Source organism: Xyrauchen texanus, chromosome 20 (assembly GCF_025860055.1).
Source record: "Xyrauchen texanus isolate HMW12.3.18 chromosome 20, RBS_HiC_50CHRs, whole genome shotgun sequence".
Lineage (NCBI taxonomy): Eukaryota > Metazoa > Chordata > Actinopteri > Cypriniformes > Catostomidae > Xyrauchen > Xyrauchen texanus.
The window spans coordinates 41109080-41123851 of NC_068295.1; the positions used below are offsets into that span (position 1 = coordinate 41109080).

At 44.3% G+C, this 14772-nt stretch overlaps 1 protein-coding gene across 1 annotated transcript in view; it reads left to right on the forward strand.

Annotated features, from left to right (window-relative positions):
- The window catches only part of LOC127660592 (collagen alpha-1(IX) chain-like), a 51292-nt gene that overhangs the window by 5649 nt on the left and 30871 nt on the right, over positions 1 to 14772 (forward strand). The window contains exons 3-6 of the mRNA XM_052150910.1: positions 9888 to 10011; positions 12438 to 12831; positions 13091 to 13168; positions 13263 to 13364. Coding sequence (XP_052006870.1) covers positions 9888 to 10011; positions 12438 to 12831; positions 13091 to 13168; positions 13263 to 13364 — 698 coding nt within the window. The remainder of the gene's footprint in view (positions 1 to 9887; positions 10012 to 12437; positions 12832 to 13090; positions 13169 to 13262; positions 13365 to 14772) is intronic.

The following is a 14772-nucleotide window of genomic DNA, read 5'->3' on the forward strand; positions in this document are numbered from 1 at the left end:
CTAATGCCCAACGGGCATGGCAGGTCTTTTGACGCATATGCAGCAGCAATAGCGTCCACTATCCATCTAGATAGTGTCTGTTTCGAGGCGGCGAGACCTTTGGTGCACCCTCCGAACGAAACGAAAAGCTGCTCCTGAAAGCGGTGGAGCGCGCAGTATACAATCTCAGTGCTCTGACCGGGCAAAGGAGATTGGCGTTGCGTTCGCTATCGGGTGCTGGCAGCGCCGATAGGGAAATGACCTGTGTTCTGAAAGGAGTACCGATCACCTTGGGAACATAGCCGTGTCTAGGCTTTAAAATGACCTTGGAGTCACTTGGTTCAAACTCAAGACACGCAGCGCTGACAGACAGCGCGTGAAGGTCTCCCACACGCTTGACTGATGACAGGGCAGTCAGAAAAACGGTTTTGAGTGAAAGGTATTTCAAATCCACGGATTGAAGTGGTTCGAAGGGGGGCTTTCATAGTTTCGAGAACTATAGAAAGATCACAGATAGGAACCGATGGGGGCGCTGGGGTTCATCCTTCTAGCTCCCCTGAGGAAGCCGGATGACCAGCTCGTTTTTACCCCATGACTGGCCGTGCAGGGGTTCAGCGAACGCCGCAACGGCCGCCACATACACTTTGAGCGTGGATGGGGATCTGCCCTTATCCAGCAGCTCTTGTAGAAATACGAGCAGCGACGACACCCCACATGTCCGCGGGACCAGGTCTCTGTCGGTGCACCATTTTGAGAACACAGACCATTTTGACGCATAGAGTCTTCTCGTGAAAGGGGCTCTAGCGTGTATGATGGTGTTTATTACTCCTGGCAGAGCGACGGGTAGTCGTTGATCACCCACGCATGCAGCGCCCAGTGCTCTGGGTGGGGATGCCAGATTGTGCCGCGAGCTTGAGAGAGGAGATCTGCTCTCACTGGGATGGGCCACGGCGCTGTCAGTGACAGCTGCGTAAGCTCCGGGAACCATGTCTGATTCTCCCAACGCGGGGCTATGAGGAGCACTGAGTGACGCGTTTCCCTGATCCTCTGCATTACCTGTGGCAATAGCGAGACGGGAGGGAAGGCGTAAAGCGGGCGTCTGGGCCAGTCCTGGGCCAGCGTGTCCTCGCTTTTAGAGAAAAATATTGGGCAGTGAGAGTTCTCTTTGGACGCAAAGAGGTCTATCTCTGCTCTGCCGAATAGGTGCCATAACGTCTGTACTGTTTGAGCGTGCAGGGACCATTCCCCTGGGGGAATATTGTCTCTGGACAGTCTGTCCGGGCCGTCGTTCAGGTGGCCTGGCACGTGCGTCGCCCTCAGTGAGCGCAGGTGGCACTGGGACCAACTCAGTGTGCGTTTCGTCAGATGGAATAGGTTCCTGGATCTGACACTGCCCTGACGGTTTAGGTAGGATACCACAGATCTGTTGTCCGAACGGACCAGGACGTGGTGACCCTGAATGACCGGGAGAAAGCGCACGAGCGCGTACTCAACCACTATCATTTCCAGACAATTTATGTGAAGGAGCTTTTCCTGAACTGACCATAGGCCGAAAACCGGAGAGCCCTCGTAGACCGCGCCCCAACCTGTGTTGGACACGTCTGTCGAGATGACTTTCCGGCGAGATACAGCTCCCATACACTCCCCGCTGATACCATTCGGCCACTGTCCAGGGCTGCAGAGCTGAAATACAGGTCTGAGTCACCTTGATGGGCTGGCGGCCTGTGGCCCAAGCCCGGCAAGACGCGCGGGTGTTTAGCCAATGCTGAAGTGGGCGCATGTGCAGTAAACCCAGCTGAAGTACTGCTGCGGCTGAGGCCATGTAAACTAGCACTCTCTGGAATTTCTTCAGAGGCGTGAGGCTGTTCTTCTGAAAAGATGCGGCTAGTCGCTGAACACGGCGCGCGCGCTGTGTAGATAAGCGAGCCGTCATTGCCATGGAGTCTAGTTCTATTCCAAGGAAGGAAATTGTCTGACTTGGCTGTAGTGAGCTCTTGGTCCAATTGACTGCAAGACCCAAACTGTTCAGATGGCTGAGGAGAGCTTCTCCGTGAGACAGAAGCTCCATATGTGACTGTGCCATAATCAGCCAGTCGTCCAAATAGTTCAAAATTCGCGAACCCTGACTCCGCAGGGGTGCGAGCGCCGCATCCATGCACTTCGTGAAAGTACGGGGTGCTAAGGACAGGCCGAACGGAAGGACGGTGTATTGATAAACCTGGCCGTCGAAGGCGAATCTCAAGAATGGCCTGTGACGGGGATTTATCTGAATCAGAAAGTATGCATCTTTCAGATCGAGAGAAATAAACCAGTCCCCCTGGCGCACATGCGCGAGGAGTTTCCTGATTGTAAGCATTTTGAACTGTCTTTTTGCAAGCATCTTGTTCAAAACCCTGAGATCTAATATGGGTCTGAGGCCGCCGTCTTTCTTGGGAACAAGAAAATAACGGCTGTAAAGCCCCGACTCGCTCAGAGAGGGTGGCACTTTCTCTATGGCCCTTTTGCACAGAAGGCTTGCTATTTCTGAACGAAGCATGCACGCTGCTTCCATGTTCACAGTGGTTTCGAGCCACGCTCTGAAGCGAGGAGGGCGGCGATCGAACTGTAGCAAATAGCCCTGTTGTATTGTGCTTAACACCCACTTGGATATCCCTGGAATAGCTTCCCATGCTTTGAAGCGTAACGCTAGAGGGTGAATGGCCAATTCGCTCTGATTGCCGCACACAGAGCTGAACAAAATGTGTGAGCGCGTTTAGTCTGTTTATGCATGATTGCTCGCAGACAGCATGAACAGGCTGTTTTGTGAGTGACTTCCGATTGGAATGAATGGGGAAAGAGTCACATCTGTTACGTGATGCGTAAGCATAGTCATGGGCACGGGACTTACACACAGAGGAATGTTTGCTGGCCGTGTAACAGAGCGGGCAGAGAATGGGCGCCGCGACGTATTCGTGGGCGCATTTATTGACTCTAGCGCTCGAGCGGTTCAGTAATCGCTTTATGTGAGCGTGCTCTGGTGGGGACACGAGACATGCAGTGCTTGTGTGTAGAGGTGAACACTGGATTGTGGGCACATTTTCTACACATAGGGCTGGTCGTGTGACAGAGCGGCCAGAGAATGGTGCGCGCGACGCATTTGTGGGCGCCTTCATTGACTCTGACGCTCGAGCGGTTCGTGAATCGCTTTATGAGAGCGTGCTCTGATAGGGGCACGGGATGTGTTATGCTTGTGTGTAGGGGTGAACACTGGGTTGTGGGCACATTTTCTACACATAAGACATCTTTGCTCTTTACAAGATTTATTTGGGTCGCCGTGAAAACGGCGTTTGAGTGCAGGCAAGCGGGCAGTGTCACCGGCTTGTTGGCTGCTAAATTCACCACTGCAGTAGCCTGAGAGAAGGGGACTGACAGGGGGCGAATCTTTGACGGTGGTCCGGCCACGGCGGGACTGAGCCGTCATTTGTTCAACACAGTTAGGAAGACTTCGGCTGCTCAGGTTTCAGCGTTACCTTAGATCGAGGCCCGCGGGGGGGCGGCGGTCTGCGGCGGCTGTCTGAGCGTGATCGAGGGCGGCCGCCCTGTCGACGCTGAGAAGTCTGAGTTTGTTGAACTGGGCGCTGTTAGAGGCTCGTGCAGGAGGCTGATCACGTGAGCGGCCTGCAGAGGAGCTAGCGCGACGCGGCAGGAAGAGGTTCATGGCTTGGGTGGCTTTCTGGACTTCTGAGAAGCGGTCAACAATGCCACTCACCGCGGAGCCGAAGAGACCGGTCGGAGAGAGCTGTGCGTTGAGGAACGTGGAGCCCTCTGCTTCTCCCATGTCGGCTAGTGTTAGCCACAAGTGTCTCTCGGTCACAGTCAGCGAGGCCATGCACTTCCCTAGAGCTTGGGCTGCAGCTTTGGTAGCGCAAGGGCGAGGTCTGTCGCGCTTCGTAGATCAGTAACAGCCTCTGGGTGCCTGCCTTTCTCATCCCACTCCCGAAGAATGTCTGCTTGTAGGATCTGTAAAACGGCCATTGAGTGCAGAGCAGATGCGGCTTGGCCGGCGGCGGAATAGGTGCGGCCAACATAGGCGGAAGTCGCTCTGCAGGCCTTAGACGGGAGCACAGGCTTGGAACGCCATCTCGCGGAGGGCGGACAAAGGTGTGCTGCTACCGAGTCCTCGACCGGGGGGATGGAGGAGTAGCCTCTCTCAGAGGCGCCGTCCACCGACGCGAGAGAGGTGGAGACGTGGGAACGGGACCTGGCTGAAAAAGGAGCATTCGACGACTTTGCAAGCTCCGTGTGTAATTCCAGCAGGAAGGGAGCGGCCCTTGCCGCGGGTGTAGAGCGGCGATGGCTTTGAAGAAAGCAGCCGTCGAGTCTGTTGGGTGCCTGCTCAGGGGGCGGTGACCACTCGAGCCCGAGGCGGTCGACGGCCTGTGTGAGGAGGCGTGTTAACTCCCCTTCGACTCCGGCGCGGGTCCTGCTGGATTCCTGGGCCGAGGAGGAGGCTTGGGAGCCTTACCACTCCTCGCTGTCCGAAGCCATGATGGAACAGCGGCCCTTATCCTCCGCCTCGTCATCCGAGATGGCAGCAGTGCAGCCGCTCGGCGGCAACTGCGCGTCCCGGGGGGGGCGGGGAGGGTGAAAGCGATGCTCGAGGGAGAGGCTTCGGCGAGGCAGTCCCTTCAACCACAGTTTCCGGCAGCCTTTGTGAGCGGCGCTTCTTCCTGCGCGGCTGAAAGTAAGGCGGCGCGGTGGTTTCTGCTTTGAGCGCTTCGAGTCGAGCCCGCAGGGTCGACATCGGTAGCTCCTCGCAGAAATCGCATTCGCCCTCAGTGAGGGCGAGCTCTGCGTGCCCCAGTCCCAGGCAGAGAGCGCAGATGATGTGGCGGTCTCCTGTGCTGAGAAGGGCGCAACATGAGGCGCAAGTGGAGCGAGGCATCTTGAAAAAGACGCTCGTACTCTTTTGTGAATAGTTCGTGAGAACTAGCTTGCTGAAAAAAAGGATACGTCATCGGATGGCGTAGCTCGCAGGATGGCTGAAGGTGGCTGAGACGGCCGGCTTCTTCTAGCGCTGTCCACGCTTGCTTGATGCCCCTCAAACAGCGACGCGGCTTCCAGGTCAGCGATGCGAAGAGCTTCGCTGAAGAGATGAAAATCAGGGTTCCAGCCTATGAACTACGCTTATATGCACTCAAGTCACGCCCATTTTTGCGGGCTTTGATGCAGTGAGCGCGCGGACGCCTCTCATTGGATGCGAGTTCGCCCAAGCTCGTCTATAGGCTGCAGCAGTTGCCGCAGAGCAACCTATGAGCTCGCTAGCTAGCCCGCTCAAGGTCTGCAGCTGCCGCACTGCGTTGACAATGGATACAAAAATTAAGGATAATTTTTTGGCTTCAATATCTCAGAAAAGATTAATCTTTCCCGTAGCGTAAGCTAGCTTACGCAATACGAGAGAACCTCTTGTAAGAGAACCAAAGTGACAAAAAAACAAAAAACTTAGAATAACTTAACTGCATAAGTGTGCTCACCCTTTTATAATTAGGTATGTGGCTGTGTTCAGAATTAACCAATTATCAAGCTCTTGTGAAACAGTACACACCTGTCTTCACCTGAAGTGATTAACTCCCAGCTGTTTTTCTGACATCTTCTTGGTTGCATGCTACAACAAGTGCCATGGGCCACAAAGAGCTCACAAAGCATCAATTTGATCTCATTGTTGAAAGGTATTGCTCAGGTGAGGGCTACAAACATTTTTCTAAGACATAGATATACCATGGACACAGTGAAGACAGTCATCAACAAAAGAATGGCTTCAGCAAAAAAGATGCCAGCCAGAGGTCAGACCTGAATCCTATAGAACCTGAAGAGGGCCGTTCGCAGGAGATGCCCTTGTGATTTGACAGATCTGGAATGTTTTTGCAAAGAAGGGTGGGAATATATACCCAAGTCAAGATGTGCCAATATAATAGACTCTTATCTAAGCAGACTGAGTGCTGTAATAAAATCAAAGGGTGCTTCAACTAAGTATTAGTTCAGGGATGTGCACACTTATTCAGTTATTCTAAGTGTCTCTGAAATGTGTCACTTTGGTTTTCAGTGGCATTGCATTGGTTGCAATTTTTACATTAAAGGTACAAAAATTCTGATATGATTTATCTTTGTTTATTTTTTACATCACAAAAACCTGCTGTTTTAACAGGGGTGTGTTGACTTTTTATATCCATTGTATGCGACTACACTCCCAGTCAGCATATGATGTGGCTTTCGATCTATTACACATTACCCATTAAGGCTCCTACACATTACACAACTTTCAAAAACGTTGGATTGTGGTACCGTTCATATTACACAACTGTCTGTCTTGTCATGGAAGTCGTAGCATTTTCAAATTACACGAGTAATCGGCGACAGGTGTGAACACATTACAAGACATTTCACTATTGACGAATCCCAGGACTCCAAATTTCATTTCACAATAGAGTACACGCAAGAAGTGATACGAGATACGAAAACAAATGCATGATCATATGTTATGCATTTCAGAATATGATGTGTATGTTTTTATTTGCCTAAAGGCATCATATATTTTATTGGCTATAATATAAAAAAGTACCTCCTACTGAAAATCTACCTATTTGCTTACCTGACTGTCCAAGAGAATTGACAATTTCTCTCCAACTCTTCTCTTTCTCCACCCGGTTGTGGTAAAGTTCAGATGAAACATCAAATAGGCGCTGGTGCTCCTGTCAAATTTTTCCAGCATTTCTTCGGTCCAATGAGACTTTCTTGATACCACAGGCATGCTAGATGATGTTCTGTTGCAGGTACATCAGGACTCCTCCCACTGAAACTTCCCGTGCCCGTTTCTTGCTCTCTCATTGGCTGTAGGTCAACGCTGCTGTTGTATTTAGTCAAAACATATTTAACATTGTATCGTAGACAGGTCCAGATATTTAACATTCTAGATATCTCGCTGAAATCGGCGACGCATCAGTGATTCTCTCAAATCTTGTCTTTGATAGTTCATACATTGCGATCGTTGCTCATGGGTGCGAGCTCCGATTTGCCCACGATTTCAGGCTTTTGTCGGCAATCTCCACAAAACTGTTGCCGAGCGAATATCGGGCTTATATTCGTGTTGTGTAGTGTTGCATTACATATGCAAATCTAATATTGTTTTTATTTTTTCAACAATGGACAAAAATTACAACTTAAAATTAATTCTCATTTTCTGTTTCTGAAACAAAAATAAAACTTTAAAAAAATCATTACCATAGCTATTCTTACCTGTTAAAATTGTATTTCTAGATATAGATATTAGTATTTTTATATAGTTAAAATTACATTTAAGAAATCAGTAATTCTATTTTTACTAGTCGCAAAGACTATTAATTCAATAATCGTTACTAGTAGAGCACCCTTTACTGATATCAATAATTACATTTTTACTAGTAAAATATTCATTCTTGATATCAACAACTGAATTACAACTATAGACATTGGTAATTGTTGATATCAGTATTTGAGTATCAACATGTCACATTTAGTGTTTCTGATATCAATAATTTGGAGTGTATTTAATGATATCTAATGAGACTTTCTTACTAGTAACAAATACATTACAGACATCAGAAATTAAAATTGTTTCTAGTGAAAACGAATTACTGATATAAAAAGTAGCATTTTTATTAGTTGGAATTCAATTGTTGATATCAAATATTGGCATTTCCACTAGTAGATCAAAAATTATATTTTTACTAGTAAGAAAAGAATTGTTGATATGTGAAACTGGAATTTCAACTAGTAAGAAGCAATTTTTTGTTTATCAACACTTCTTATCCTGAATGAATAAAAGCTAAAATGGCTTGCCATACAGAGTAACGTAATTAATATGAAAGAGTTTATTTGTTCCTCTTTTATCCAGCAGAGGGAAGCACGGACCAGTTTTATTTCATTTATGACCAGGATATCATCAGCATGGTGCAGTAGGGCTACTAGATGTAGTTTAAATTCTGTCATAGCTATTTTAAATAGTTTTGGTGGAATCTGATCTGTCAGTTTAACTCCATAATCCAGATTCCAAAACATGCTGGCATTTTCCTAGTGGGTTTCCTTTACATTTATTTGCATTACACTAGAGCATATAACTTGAAATAATTGCAGAGTTTTGTTGTTGTAATACTGTAATATTATGCTGGCAAAAAAAAACTCTAAACAAAGTGTATGAAATAAATCTATAAAAACTCTTGACAGCTCATCATTGACAAATCATAGAAATCTTGGCCTTATAGAATTTCTGTTCTTATGAACTAAATCGCCTAAATCACCTGTGTCTACATCAGTTAAATTATATTTTTCCAAAGAGGTCTATAAATCATGGAGAGAGCTGTCTGTTATTATTCCCATTCATCTCAATGGCTGTTGCTCGACCTGTGCATACTTCATTACATACATAATTCAAATTTGTGTGGTTTTATTGTTGCAGGAAAATGAGAAGATGGCATTTTTGAATATGTTTAATACAATAATATCTATTCTTAAAACCAGAAGCACTTGAGCCCTTGACACTGTTGCAGTGTCCAACATAATTAGATATACTCAAAGCGTAATGTGACCATGCCTTAATAGTTCACTAAAAATAAAAAAAAAACATTAATTATTTACTCACCCCATGTTGTTCTAAACCAATATGACTTTCTTACTTTTTGGGTACACAAAGGGAGAAGGTTTGAAAAAATTTCAGCTCAGTGATACAGTTATACAGTAACAGTCAATGGTGACCACCTCTTCTAGCTTTAAAATGACCCAAAAGTATAATTTAGAAATCTAATATATTATTCAATATGACTCATGTGTTTTGAAGGCATAATAATAAGGGTTAGTGTGAAACAAACCATAATCTAATTTATTATTTAGTGAAAATCTTGACCGAACATTGGAGTCTTGTGCGTGTTCATGAGAGTGCGTTCAAGAGACCAGCGTACCAAAACAAACCGTACGATTATTGTGTTTTTAGTTATGGTATTCTTTGAAATACCTTGGAGCACCATGTAAAGACCATGGTACAATAAATATGGTAGTCATTCCATTCCATGTACATAGGCATTACTATCCGAAGAGGGTGGGGTTTCTCCAGAAGGGGGTGGGGTTACTCCAAAAGGGGGTTGCGCAAACTCTAAAGAGAGGTGTCACTTCTGCTCACGGTAAGGTTAAGGAAAATAATTCTTTGCTGGTGCTTTGCTGAAGCTCCCGCCCCTTTTTGGAGCTCTTCCTGCAGCTATATCCTTCTTAAATTGGAGGCTACACCGTAGAGGACCATAGTGGGCCCCCGTTGTCACATGGCCTGGGACAATCACAACAGCCCTTACTTTTCCCACCATGATGACATTTTAATGGATGTCTACCACTTTCCATTATTGCCTTATTGATTAAATAAATAAATAACATGTTGTATTTGAATATGATGGTTCTACAGTATACATACTGTTTAATTGTAAAACATGATCATTATCTAAATTACTCAAATACCCCCTCTGTTAAACCCACTTGTTTGACCATCACAGATATATTAACAACAGAAAACACAACACAGCTGCACACAAACCAGATAACTGAATTACAAAACATGTCTGAAGAGTTTGAAGTCGAAGAAGAGATGCATTTCTATGCACAGCCTTATTTGTATGAACCAGAGTTCTTGAAACTAAGACCCCCCACCCAACTACCAAAGCTAACTAATAAAAAGTGATCCATTGCTTGATTTTTTTTTTCTGCATATATTTGGATTAATAACATCAGGTTACACTGTTGAGAGCAAGAGCAGTTTCCCATCTATGAACCAGTATTTCTAATGCACTGGTCAACATTAATTTTGTACTATTTGATTGTATGCATCACTGTAATATTATGATGTCTATTTTAAGCTTATAACCTGATAGAAGAGTTCCACTTGTCTGAGTCGAAAGGAGTAAGAAGGGTCGATGGGTCCAAACCTGATGCGGTAGCATTCCGTGTTAACCCCTCCCTGCACCTCAAGAAGAGCATGAGGTATTTATATCGTCCTACTCACTTTTCCACTCAATCTGCTTTTCCACTGAGTGCAATCACACTCGCCAAACAATAGCTCTCATTTCCTGCTGATGAATCTTCCACTGGCATATTCTGGGTTTTTATTTTTGATGTTATCATGCAGTCTATCCTTACACATTCCTCTGTATACAACCTCTGTATTTTTCACATATTTTCTTTCTTTTTATCAAAAACTTGAGAGATTAAAAAAACGAAATATAGCAAACCCCCTACAGTACTGCCACAGACCCCCTGTTGAAGACCTCTGTAATATATAATCATCAGCAGCTGTGAATTTGTGTCCACAGTAGTTATTTCATGTGTTGGATCTTTCTTTTTGTGTGTGTGGTTAACAATGCCATCCACCACTACCTCCCAGCAACATTCCCTACTTGACCAAAGACTCATTAGAGATATGTTACTGTAAAACAACCACCAAATGTGAGCAGCAACATCAAAAGAGACAGCGATTTAGAGCTGTGGAACCATGCTGAGCATAAATGAACAATGTTCTTGGAATGATTAACAGCTAATTTTAACAAACTGACTCTCCTTGAAAACAAACTGTTGCAGAAAACTGAACTGGAACCTATTAGAGATAATCTGGTTTAGATTAATGTACAACTTCACATTAAACACATTAAACAAAAAAGTACCAAAACAAACCCTTGTACTACCATGTTTTTAGTACCATGGTATTCTTTGAAATACCTTGGAGCAGGGCTGTAACCACAATATACATTATAATCAGATATGGTCAGATTCTCACCACCAATAATTGATATTCTTGTTGCTGTTCTGCTGCAGTCCATTATGCATAGTCGTCTAGTTGCCATTAAGTTGTTGCAGGAATAACATAAAGGTTTAAAAAGTTTGATTTTAGAGTGCTCAGTAGTCTGACACTGCTCGTTAATGTCATTTGAGATTTAATGGCAATCAAATTGATGAAGGCGGGACTCATGAAAAATGTTGTACTGGCCAACATTCATTTCCAAGGGTGTAAACTATCCACTGCTTGGCAAAAGTTTCCGGTTTGAATTGAAAATATGTCATGAAGAGTACGTGGTTCATGAGAGTGCGTTCAAGAGACCAAAGTACCAAAACAAACCCTACGATTAATGTGTTTTTAGTTATGGTATTCTTTGAAATACCTTGGAGCACCATGTAAAGACCATGGTACAAGAAGGTGGTGTTTCTCCAGAAGGGGGTGTGTTTACTCCAAAGGGGGTTGCACCAACTCTAAATAGGGGTGTCACTTTCACTCACGGTAAGGTTAAGGAAAGGATTAGGTTAGGTGCTTCCTATATTTTTGCTGGTGCTTTGGAGCTCCCTCCCCTTTTTGGAGCTCTGCCTGGGCTATATCCTTCTCAAAATGGAGAATACTATGCAGAGGACCATAGTGGGCCCCCCTTGTTACATGGCCTGTGACAATCACGACAGCACTTACTTTTCCCAACATTTTAATGGAAGCCAATAATGGCTACCACATTCCATTATTGCCTTATTTATGAAAAAAATAAATAAATAAATAACATGCTGTATTTTAATATAATAGTTCTACAGTATACTTATAATTGTAAAACATGATCATTATCTGCATCACTCAAATACCCATTCTGTTCATTTCTTTTTCCCTTGTGAACTATACATACAATCCATTTCATTCCATCCCTCCACCCGCCCACCCACTTATCCAACCATCGATCCACTCAACCCTCCATCAATCCATTAATCTACCACTCCATTAATCCATCCATCCATCTGTTCATCCACTACTCCATGAATCCATCAACTTCTCCATCCATCCATCCACCCATCCATCCATAAATCCATCCACTCCTCCATCAATCCACCCACCCATTCATCTATCATCTATCAATTCACTAACCCCTCCATCAATCCACCCATCTATTCATCCACCGCTCCATGAATCAATCCACCCATAAATAAATCAATCAATCCATCATCCATCATCATCCATCCATTCACCAATTCGCTCACCTCTCTATCCATCCAACCCTCAATCCAAACATCCATTCATCCACTACTCTATGAATCCATCTACTCTATGAATCCATCCATTTATCCACCACTCCATGAATCCATCCACTCCTCCATCCACCTAACCATCCATCCATCCATCAATTCACTAACCCCTCCATCAATCCATCCATCTATTCATCCACTGCTCCATGAATAAATCCATACATGAATCAATCCATCCATCCATCCATTCACCTATCCGCTCACCCTCCATCCATCCATCCATCCATCCATCCATCCATCCATCCATCCACCCAACCAACCAATCCTCAATCCATCCATTCATCCACTACTCTATGAATCCATCCATCCATTCATTCACTACTCTATGAATCCATCCATCCATCCATCCATCCATCCAGGGATGTCTACCCAGACGGTCTACCCTCAGACTTCTCCATCATGGCTACCTTCAAAGTCACCAAAGATGCAATTAAAACATCCTGGAATCTGTGGCATGTCAGCGACCCTGAAGGCCAGGATCAGGTGGGCTTGCGTTTTCAGGGTGACACACAAACCCTGGACTTCTTCTACACCAGCCTGCAAGGCACTCAGATGCTGCAAACCTTTCAGAGGGTGGAGAAACTCTTTGATGGTGAGTGGCACAAGCTGGCACTGAGCGTGAAGGGAGAGCAGGTGAAGCTCCTGGTGGACTGCGAGGAGGTCAGCGTGGAACCACTGGATGAGCAGCGGCCAGTCATCCAGCGAGGGTTTACCTCCATTGTAAAGAGGGCTGTGGGTGACCGCTCTGTCTCAGTAAGTACCAGGGATGGACTCGACTATACTGTGGCTTTACCATTTTTGGGTCAACTATTCCTTTTAACTTCCTGTGAAAATGGAATAGTCCTATGCTATTTTTTTTAAGTCAAATAACATATCCTTCACTGCTTTTAGGTCATGCGGTGTATAATAGTTCATCTTCCAAAGCATAATATTTTGAGGGCGGTTGGCCTGACAGAGAAAGAGTGCATGTTTATATGAACCTAGATACACACAAGCATCTGTGCTTGCGCAGGTGGATCTACAAAAGATGGAGGTCTCCTGTGACGCTGACCAGGCATACTCTGAAGGCTGCTGTGAACTCTCCAGCGTGGTGAGTCAGCTGCCCTGTGTGTGGGCTCTTGCCCTCTTCTAAATGAGCTTGCAATTGAACCTCAGCCCATTTTCACTGATTTGTTCCCCAACAGTGTGGAGGATATGCTGAGATTGGTTTAACTGCAGGCAGAGGAAGAGCCGCCTGTAAATGTGCACATGGACAACCGGGTATACAGGGACGTCCAGGACCCAAGGTATAGCTAAAACCCCACTACACATTATGCTTGGTTGTTTCTTTGTGGGTCATTCCTGTTATGCAGTAACTTTTGAGTTCTGCAGGGAACAAATATGAATAGGCTTTAGTATTTCAATATAAGAAAGTATTTCAATATAAGAAATATGATCTGGTCATGCCCATACATTTTATTATCAACAACTTGATTGTTTTGCATGATGGCAAGAATATCCTAACAGGATGCCTGCATCCTCGAGGTCCACACTCTTAATTTTAATGACATATTATATATTTTTTGGACACACTAAAGCTGAAGATATAAATAACCATCTTAAGACAAAGAGAGAGAGAGAGATACAATTATAAGTTAGCATTTTTATAGTAAGAATGTTTGAATGTTAGTTAATGGGATAGTTCACCTAAAAATGATTTTTTTAAATATAATTTAATCAGCTTCATTCTATCCCAGATGTGTATAACTTTCTTTCTTCTGCTGAAGACAAATTATGATCATTTAGAAAAAATATCTCAGTTCTTGGATGAGAAACAAATAAATATTTAACATGTTTAAACATCTTTGGGTGTTTTGTTTTGTTTTACTGTAAATGTATAATTGATTGTCAACTAACAAACACGATGATTGTTCAACATCACATACACCAGAGATGTGATCAAAAACAAGAGTGATATATCCAATATTAGCACCAAAATTCCTCCATTGATAAGTCATAAAGATTTCTTCACCTCCCTTAGCGTATTTCTCCAACGTAGATCAACACCGTCTCAACACCGTCACTGCAGGAAAAACTCACTGCAGTCATTTTTTCCTGTAAATACTGTTGTTATGACGAGTACATATCTCGGATTATCTACTCAAGAGATTGGACAGATTCGCAGCGTGTTGAGTAACTCTCAAGTGAGATTGCGAGCGCGCATGTGTGATTGACAGACCAGGCGTGAGCACATGTACTTTGTATGAACATGCGCACAGACCAACCGCCATTCTCATGACATCAGCCATGCTCAGATAGTATTTGTTTGTTTTTTGTATTTATTTATTTGTAACTTCCTCTTGCAGTTGAATTCCCTCTCTAATGTGATTCAGCAATGTAGAGTCATAATTCATACAGATTTGAAAAACTAAAGAAAAGAAAAAGGAATGAAACTTTAACAGACCAAACTTTAATGAAATATTCAAACATTTAGAAAAAGTAGGCCTATTAACATTTATTAATTAGAACATTATTAATATTCCATGTTTTCACCAGTTTAGGGCTTTTTCTCAATGTGCGTTTCTAACTTCCTACATTCTTACTCGTTCAACATCATCATCCACTACCGGAATAAAATAATAAAGATAGGCCTATGAGGTTGTTGAATCTTTATAGGCCTGTCACAGCACACCTCAAAACTCAGTCCTCTACATC